The sequence below is a fragment of the Dipodomys ordii genome, unplaced genomic scaffold (genome assembly GCF_000151885.1).
Source record: "Dipodomys ordii isolate 6190 unplaced genomic scaffold, Dord_2.0 Scaffold27, whole genome shotgun sequence".
Lineage (NCBI taxonomy): Eukaryota > Metazoa > Chordata > Mammalia > Rodentia > Heteromyidae > Dipodomys > Dipodomys ordii.
Window position 1 is genome coordinate 17,952,604 of NW_012267243.1, and position 9,397 is coordinate 17,962,000.

A 9,397-nucleotide genomic window follows, 5' to 3' on the forward strand; every position below is an offset into this window, starting at 1 on the left:
CACAGCCCCACCACACCCCTGCACACCTCCACAGCCACACCACACCCCTGCACACCTCCCTGCCACAGCCCTACCACACCCCTGCACACCTCCCCCACACAGCCACACACATCCCTGCATACCTCCCCCCCACAGCCACACCACACCCCTGCACACCTACACAGCCCCACCACACACCCACAGCCACCCACACCCCTGCACACCTCCCCCCAACAGCCCCACCACACCCCTGCACACCTACACAGCCCCACCACACACCCCTGCACACCTCCCCCCAACAGCCCCACCACACCTCTGCACACCTACACAGCCCCACCACACACCCCTGCACACCTCCCCCACAGCCCCACTACACACCCCTGCACACCTCCCACACACAGCCACACACACCCCTGCACACCTCCACAGCCCCACCACACCCCTGCACACCTCCCCCACACAGCCGCACACACTCCTGCATGCCTCCACAGCCCCACCACACCCCTGCACACCTCCACAGCCCCCCACACCCCTGCACACCTCCCCCCCACAGCCACACCACACCCCTGCACACCTCCCCCCACAGCCACACACACCCCTGCACACCTCCCCCCACAGCCACACACACCCCTGCACACTTCCCCTAGGTGTGCAATGTACCGGCTGCCTGCTGGGACTCACACCTCCGCAGGGCCACGCCCCAACTGGAGCCACAGCTAAAGCCAGGGGGTCTGCTGGTCTGCTGGGTGCAGTTGCCGGGAGGTGGGAGGCACGTGGGGGGAGGCCCGGGGGGGGCAATAGAGGGGGCGGGGGGAGGCCCGGAGGGGGGGACAGGGGGAGAAGGCACCCGGAGCCCCGCTGTCACGCCTTCCCGCCTTTTATAAGAAATTAGCTCACTTTACGGTTATTACCGAGGTGACGTATACTGGGGTTACAAGGACCGAGACCGGCCGCCCGCGCGCGGGATCCGGGATGCTGAGCCCGGGGCTGGAAGGCCGCGCTGCAGCGGTGCCCGGCCCTGCCCCGGCCCCGCCCCGGCCCGGAAAGGCCCTGGCCCCGCCCCGGCCCGGGACAGCCTCCGCCCCCCCTCCCGCCCCGCCCCGGCCCCGCGTCTTACGTCAGCAGTGCGCACCGCTGCGACGCTGCCGCCAGTAGCTGCGAGACTTAGCGTGTCCCAGCCAATGAGGTGTCAGGAAGGAGACGCGGTGACCAATGAGATGCTGGGATCGCCTGGGAGGCTGCCCAATCACGAGGCCTCGCACCGGATATGGTTGCTGAGTTCGGGGACCGAGCTTGGGAAGCGCCCGCACGTGCGGCGCCCGGAGTGGGCGGGCGGGCGGGCCGGCGGGCGGCGGCCCTGCGCTGGCCGTCAGCGTCCTCCCAGCCCCTTCGCGTTTTGAGCGCTGGGAGGCGGTCCGCGTGTCCGTCCGTCCGTCCGTCTGCGACGCGAGTCCGCGGGGCCCCGGAGCCGGTGCGGCCTCGCGCGGCCCCGCCGGGCGTGATCGCCAGGGCGCATGGCGGGCGCGGGGAGCGCGGGTCTCCTGCCGAAGAGCTCCCGGGACTTCGGCTCGGCGGACTACTGGGAGAAGTTTTTCCAGCTGCGGGGCAAGAAGGCTTTCGAGTGGTACGGGAGCTACCTGGACCTGTGCGGGCTGCTGCACAAGTACATCCGGCCGCGGGAGAAGGTGAGGGCCGGCGGGGCCGATGGCGGGGCCGGGGACACGGGGCCGCGGCGGGGCCGATGGCGGGGCCGGGGACACGGGGCCGCGGCGGGGCCGATGGCGGGGCCGGGGAGGGCCGCCCGCAGGCCGCCCTGCGCCCCTCCGGCGCTGACACCCGCGGTGGGACGGCCGCCCCGCCCGCCCCGTCTCGGGGTCCCGGGCGCGCCTCCCGGCGTGCGCGTGTGGAGCCGCCGATCGCTCCCGCCGCGCGGGCGCGGGGCACGCACACTGGTGAGAGTGGGTGGCACAGGGGGCGAAGTGCGGGACGCAGCCCTGCGGGAGCCAGTGCGAGCGCGGAGCACCGGTCGCGCGCGGGAATACCGGAGCGGAATGGGTTGGTGCGTGCTGGTGCGTGCGGAGACCTCACTAGAACCAGGGGAGACCGGGAGCGTTGGTGGAGGAAGCCTCCGTGCTAAGCCGAGTGTGTGAGCGTGTGTGTGTGTGTGCAAGTGTGTGTGCACATTCCTCCAGGTCTCATAACCGGAGGTGAGTATTCAGGCCCCTGGTGTGCCTTGTTTGGTCTCAGTCTTGGGACCTGAGCGTCGGTGGTCAAGGCTGGTGCTCTACCACTTGAACCACAGCTCCATTCACGGACTTTCCTGCCCCCGCTGCCTTTGAACGGTGGTCCTCAGCCTCTTGGGTAGGAGCCCGAATGGCTTGAGCCGCCGCCACCCAGCAGTCCCGCACACGTTTGTCTTCCAGGTGACCTGGGAGAACGCACTGTAAGTGGTCACTGAGGTTTTAGCTCTGGTTTGTGCCCGAGCTTACACACTTTCCATCAAGTCATGCGTTAGCCAGAGATGGTAACATTCGAGCAGAATTTTGAAGAATAGATTAGAGATGGCTCCACAGAAAGGGAGTCAACAGTTTGTGTTTTAAGTTGGCTTCCGAAATACCATGAGGTAAAATCTGATGGGTGCAAAAGTTGAACCCTCACAAGATGTAGTTTGTTACCTGTGAAGCCAAAGGCACTGATGGATGGATGAAATTGGGAGTAAAACAAGATCCTAACTCTAACTAATGCGTTTGGATTCTGTGATCTCATGTTAATTTCTGAGTACTGGGTGCTGTGTTTCAGAGAAAAGGTCTACGATATTGTTTCTACAGCACACAGCCCCATTCTCACATGACCTATTTTGTTGCTAAGTGTGGTTTTCACTAGTGATAAGAGTCAACTGTAAAGTTGCCTTTTTCGTGACAATACCATCTCTGTCTTCTGAAACCCGGAACAGCCAAGATCACTGTAGCTTCTTGAAATATTTGAAGCACATTCCTTAGCCTTGATTAGCTCCCTCTTATTTATGTATTTATTTATGTATTGTTGTGCCAGTACTGGGCTTGAACTCAGGGCTTGGGTGCTGTCCTGAGCTTTTTGGCTCAACTACTTTTCTTCTCTGCCTCTTGAGCCACAGCTCCACTTCCAGCTTTTTTGGTACCTAATTGGAGAGTCCCATAGTTCCCTGCCCAGGCTGGCTTTGAACGGGTGATCCTCAGAGCTCAGCTTCCTGAGGCACCGGACCCCTCCTTTCATCGGTTTTGTGTGTGTCTGTGTGTGTTTTTCCTCTAGGTTCTGGTGATTGGGTGTGGCAACTCAGAGCTGAGTGAGCAGCTGTATGACGTGGGGTATCAGGATATAGTGAACATTGACATCAGCGAGGTCGTCATCAGACAGATGAAGGAACGCAACGCCAGTCGAAGGCCCCGGATGAGCTTCTTGAAGATGGACATGACACAGATGGAGTTTCCCGACGCCTCATTCCAGGTGGTGTTGGACAAGGGCACCCTGGATGCTGTCCTGACAGGAGAGGAGGAGGAGACCCTGCAGCTGGTGGACAGGATGCTGGCCGAGGTGGGCCGTGTCCTGCAGGTGGGCGGTCGCTACCTCTGCATCTCCCTGGCCCAGGCTCACATCCTGAAGAAAGCAGTGGCTCACTTCTCTGGGGAGGGGTGGATGGTGCGGGTGCATCAAGTCGCCCACGGCCGAGACCCGGCGTCGGAGGCAGAGCCTCAGTTCTCCCTGCCTGTCTTTGCGTTCATCATGACCAAGTTCAGGCCCGTCCCTGGCGCGGCCCCCCAGATCTTTGAGCTGTGTGCTCAGGAGCAGGGCCAGCCCGTGCGGCTGGACAGTGCCGAGCGGCTGGTGGAGGCCGTGCGGGAGCGGCAGCAGCATGCCTGGCTGTGCGGGCAGCTGCGCGCGGCCGGGGCCGGGCTGGGGAGGAGCGTGTCTCTGGACCTGTGCAGTGGCCACACGGGCGAGCCACGCTACACCCTCCACGTGGTGGACAGCCCCTCCGTGAAGCCAGCGCGGGACAACCACTGTGCCGTTTTCATCAGTGAGTCGGGACGGCTCCCTCTCCTTCCCTGGAGGGGCTGGGGCTGGAGCTGGGCTTGATGGATGGGTATGGCTTGGTGTGTTCGTCTTTCTGATTTTCAGAGAGTGCTAGCTCCAGAGCGTTAGGCCAAGGCTCCCCATGTGTGCTTAGATTGGAGGCTGCTTCCGTGGGGTGTGAGAGTGGATCTGTGTAGGGAGGAGCACAGAAGTCTGTCTGGTAGCTAATACACTGCGCGGGCCTGTTGGCTACGGCGCTGTGGTGTAGGTTCTGGCCCCAGCGCTGGCCTCTGAACTGTGGGGTGTGAGCAGCCTGTGCTTCTCTGCAGATTTTAGGGAGGCAGTTCAGTGTAGCACCTGAAAAAAAAGTAAGCTCTGGAAACAAGACTGTGCATTGCAGTCCTGGCGAGGTTCCTTGCTGATAGTGCCGCGTCAGACAAGCTGCTTTTATTGTGGGTACCTCCGTTTCCTCCCCGATGAAATGGGGTTTAACTCTTCTGTAGTTGCAAGAAGTCCCTGGCGTGGTTCGGAGAATAGCTCAGATGGAAGAGTGCTTGTCTAACATGCAGGAGGGCCAGGCCCCAGTTCAAGCCCTAAGCTCACACTGCTGAGTTTAAACCCTAGCCCTGCCAGAGAGGTTGTGCTTGGTATATGATATGATAAATGCTTTGTATAAGTGCTATCAAAGAGTAAAAGATGCCTTGCTTACCTAATGAGGGTCAGGAGATAGCATGAGGACATGCTTCGGTTGTAGGAAATTCTAAACAAATGCTAGGTGCTAACAGTCGTGCGGGTGATTTGTTTCTTTGTCTGTGTGTTTTTTTGTCGGTCGTGGGGCCTGAACTCTGGGCCTGGGCGCTGTCCCTCAGCTCTTCAGCTCAAGGCTAGCGCTTTGCCACTTGAGCCACAGTGCCACTTTCAGCTTTTTCTGCTTATATGGTGCTGAGGAATCGAACCCGGGGCCTCATGCAAGCAAGGCAAGCACGCTACCACTGAGCCACTTTCTCAGCCCTTGGTGATTTGTTTCTTGCAACAGGGCCATTTTCCCAAGTATTCTGTGATCCTATCTGTCCTCGTTTGGGAGAGAATCGTGTAGTGGATGTGAGCCTGGAGCTGGGTGGGCTGCCTGGGTCTCGGTGCAGCCCTGCCATTTCCCAGCCGCATGAATTGACTTGAATCACGCAGTTTCTGTGCCTCAGTTCCCTTTCCCTTCTTTTTCTTTTTTTGGTTGTGGGGCCTGAACTCTGGGCCTGGGCGCTGTCCCTCAGCTCTTCAGCTCAAGGCTAGCGCTCTACCACTTTTGAGCCACAGCGCCACTTCCGGCTTTTTTCTTTTTGCTTATGTGGTGCTGAGGAATCGAACCCAGGCCTCAGGCATGCAAGGCAAGCGCTCTACCGCTGAGCCACCTTCCCAGCCCCTTCTTTTTTTTTTTTAAATGAGGAGAATGCCACCTGAGTCTCGGGTGTTGTGAAGATCTATCACTTTATGTTTGTAAACTGCTTGGAGTCACACCTGGTGTGGAGAAAGCGTTGACAGCAATCGCCTTTGCTGCTCCCTTCCACCATGCCTGCCCTCTGACGCACCTCGGGTCCTGTCGCGTGTCCCCTGGGCTCCTTTGCGCTGAGGGTTGTGTGCTGGGGTGTCAGCAGCCCCTGTGGGTCACGAGAGCCACGTGCCTGCCGCGTGGACCACACTGCTGTGGGTCTGACCGCTCCGGCCAGGTCTCCCTCTGAGCACGTCCCTCCTTTTCAGTCCCCCAGGGCCGTGAGACCGAGTGGCTCTTCGGCACGGAGGAAGGCCGGAAGCAGTTGGCAGCTAGCGCGGGCTTCCGGAGGCTGATCACGGTGTCCCTCCATCGAGGTCAGCGGTACGACGGCATGGACAGCATTCAGGCGGAGCTGTCGGCCAGCGTCATGGAGCTGGTCCCAGCCAGAATGCCCTCCCAGCAGAAGGTACCGAGCGCGGCGGATAGCAGCTTGCCCTGATCTCTGCACCCACCCTAGCAGCCAGGAGGGCAGAAAGAGCCTTGGAAGAACGGGAATCTGACCTTAGTTTGGTCCTTCGAGGTGTGTTAGCTTAGCGTTAAACGGGCAGAAAACATTTTCTTGTGGGGTGCTGGGGTCTCACTCCTGAAATCCTAGCTACTTAGGAGGCTGAGAACTGAGGATCATTGTTTGAAGCCTGCCTGGGACGATGAAGAGTCTGTGTAATGCTTATCTCCAATTAGCCAGCAAAAAGCTGGAAGTGGAGATGTGGCTCCAGTGGTAGCGCGTCGGAGGCAAACACGAAAGCCAAGTGAGCACAGGAGGCCCTGGGTCCTAGCTTCAGGACCAGCACCAAGGCAGCCAACAGAACCCAAGACAACGTCAGAACAGTCTCCTGCCCTGGAGCAGAGAGACAAAGTTGAATAGTTGCTTTCATTAAGAACCATAGCAGCATGGTTGTGCATGCATGTGTGTCTGTCTGTCTGTCTGCCTGCATAGAGATGACAAGATGGAGATGTTGTATATCTTGCTGCCTCTAGCTCTTCAAACTGATGATTGTTGAGACTGTTTCTATTTGCTTGCTTTTGAAAAAGACATCTTGGGGCTGGGAAGGTGGCTCAGTGGTAGAGCGCTTGCCTTGCATGCCTGAGGCCCTGGGTTCAATTCCTCAGCACCATATAAGCAAAAAGCCAGAAGTGGTGCTGTGGCTCAAGTGGTAGAGCGCTAGCCTTGAGCTGAAGAGCTGAGGGACAGCGCCCAGGCCCAGAGTTCAGGCCCTACAACCGAACCCCAAAAAAAGAAAAAGTCATCTTCACCTGTCTTGCTCCTCTGAACTGTCATTATCTGAGGTATAAAATGAAAAGGACCCAACAACTCAGTGCAATTTCAGAGTATTAGCATTGCTGGCTTTAAAGTGGCAAAATGATGATATCAAGGTATCAGTTATACCTTCTACCTTGACATCTTGTCAGTTACTCAGTTACATGAGTAATTGACAGGCAGCTTTATTTATTTTTTGACAGATGGAAAGGCCCACGTATCTGGAGGACTACTGTAAAAGTGCAAGTCCCTTACTGGGCGTGAGTGGCTCACACCCGTAATCCTAGCTCCTCGGGTGGCTGAGATCTGAGGATCAGGGTTTGAAGCCAGCCCAGGCAGGAAAGTCCGTAAGCAAGCACCAGATTAGCTGGGAGAGGAGCTGGGGCTTACGTGGTGGAGTTGCTAGCCTTGAGCAGGAAAGCTCAGGGACAGTGCCTTGACAGTTCAAGCCCCAGGACCAGCACAAACACATACACAATAAATACAAACCCTGCGTTTCCAGACCACGGACAAATGTGTGCTTGATTTTTCCTGGCTGAGTTGGTATCCATGAGCCAGACATTATGTCAGGGAGACCCAGATCCTCCGGAAGCTTCCTCTGTGATCTTCTCTGAAAGGTCAGAAATTGCTGATAATTAGGAGGTAGCCAGGATGGTATTTATGGTGGTAAATGTGTATAATTTTGGCATTTGGAAAGGAGGATCACAGGTTTGATGCTAGCCTAGGCTACATTGTAAGACCCTGTCTCAAAACATAAAGAGGAAAAGAAATAGTTGTAAAGATGGTGGAGGAGGTAAGAAGTTTTAGAGGGAAATATATTTTTTTCCTAAGGTTTACAAAAATTTGAATAAAGAAAATAACTGGGGGAAAAGAGAAATACTTGCAGATTTAGGGGGTGTTTTCCCCTCTTTGTGGCCATTACCTTTATCCAGATTCCTCATAAATGCAGCCCCTCCTGAGGCTTCCTTCTAGCTTTTATTATTATTATTTTTTCATTCTCCCGAGCATTGAGAGGTCTTTTAGTGGTTACGAATGAGTTCTTACATTTTTGGTGGGAAGAATTAATTATATTTCAGTAGTAGCTCAGGAGATGTTTTTGCAGTCACAATTTGCAGAAGGTGAATTGGACTTTTAAAGACCCGGCAGACAGGAAGCGTAGTGGATGGAGATCTTCAGGGACACCCTCCACAGCCCTGGCAGGAGGTCCTCTTGTTGATACCCAGCAAGGGAGGGGTGGCTTCCCGTGTTTCCTAACTGAGCTGGTGTGTCCTCGTCTCTGGCCGTGTCTCCAGGTGCCCTTTCTCTCTGTGGGGGGGGACATCGGTGTCCGGACCGTCCAGCACCAGGCCTGCAGCCCCCTGAGCGGCGCGTATGTCATCGAGGACGTCCAAGGGGACGACCGGCGACTCTTTCGACGGCTGGTCTTCCTCAGCAGCAGGAACGTGGTGCAGTCTGAGGCCCGGCTGCTGAAGGACGCGTCTCACAGAGGTGAGGCGTCGCAGGCCCGGCCGTGGGGGCCGCCCGGTGGGCGAGGGGAGGAGAGGCTAATGGCGTGAGGTGACGCCGGTGCAGGTGGGAGCTGGGGCCTGTGTCCCATGCCACGCGGCTGCCAGGACAGCCCGTCTTACCGCCTGGGTCCTCCGGGTGCTGGCGGTGAGTGGCAGAGTGGGGGTATTTCTTTCCTTCTGAAATGATAGGGCGCGGGCATGGTCTGCCAGAGTAAGTGTGGTGATACTTCAGAGCCTCCAGGTCTGCATGGGTGCTCCGGGAGGTGACCCAGCAGCCGGCTTGGCTGGCCTCTGTCGCCCACCTCACCTGCTGGAGAGGGGCTTTTGAAATTTGTTTTTTGTCAATCATGGGGCTTCAACTCGGGGCCTGAACACTGTCTCTGAGTTCTTTTGCTCAAGGCTAGTGTTCTGCTATTAGTTTTCTACCCAAAGGCCACTTCTGGCCTTTCCTGGGTATGTGGTGCTGAGGAATCGAACCCAGGGCCTCATGCATGCTAGGCAAGCACTCTCCCGCTGAGCCACCTTCCCAGCCCATGTATTTTGTCTTAAATCACTTAACTAAAGCTTTCCCTATTTAGAACTCAGTTTTCTTATGTACCAAGAACTGGAAAGATAGGTTGTTGTAAAAGCTAAAAGATAAAAGTTTTGGTACAGTAATTGGCACAGAATAGGTTAGTAGCTGTACATCTTCTCTAGAAGCATTTAGGAGTAAACTTTTCTCCATCAGTGCATTGATCCCTCAGAAGGGTGTTACTTGGGCTTGAACTCGGGGAGTTGAGCTCTTGCTTGGCTCTTTTGCTCAAGGCTGGTACTCCATCCCATAAGCCACACTTCTACTTGTGACATTTTGCTGTTCATTTGCGGTTAAGAGTCTCATAGTCTTTGAACCTCAAATCTTAGCCTCCTAAGTAGCTAGGATTATAAGCATGAGCCACCAGTACCTGGCAAGGTGGTCTTTTTTTTGAAACCAGTTACTTTTTTTTTTTTAATTTAATTTTGTTTTATTTGTGAACATACTGTACAGAGGGGTTACAATTACATGGGCAGGATAATGCA

At 56.5% G+C, this 9,397-nt stretch overlaps 1 protein-coding gene across 1 annotated transcript in view; it reads left to right on the forward strand.

Moving 5' to 3' along the window:
• The first annotated feature begins 1,458 nt into the window (after window positions 1–1,458).
• The window catches only part of Mettl13 (methyltransferase like 13), a 16,112-nt gene continuing 8,173 nt past the window's right edge, over window positions 1,459–9,397 (forward strand). Inside the window, exons 1-4 of the mRNA XM_013015423.1 lie at window positions 1,459–1,664; window positions 3,268–4,033; window positions 5,782–5,981; window positions 8,126–8,321. Coding sequence (XP_012870877.1) covers window positions 1,494–1,664; window positions 3,268–4,033; window positions 5,782–5,981; window positions 8,126–8,321 — 1,333 coding nt within the window. The 5' untranslated portion in view covers window positions 1,459–1,493. The remainder of the gene's footprint in view (window positions 1,665–3,267; window positions 4,034–5,781; window positions 5,982–8,125; window positions 8,322–9,397) is intronic.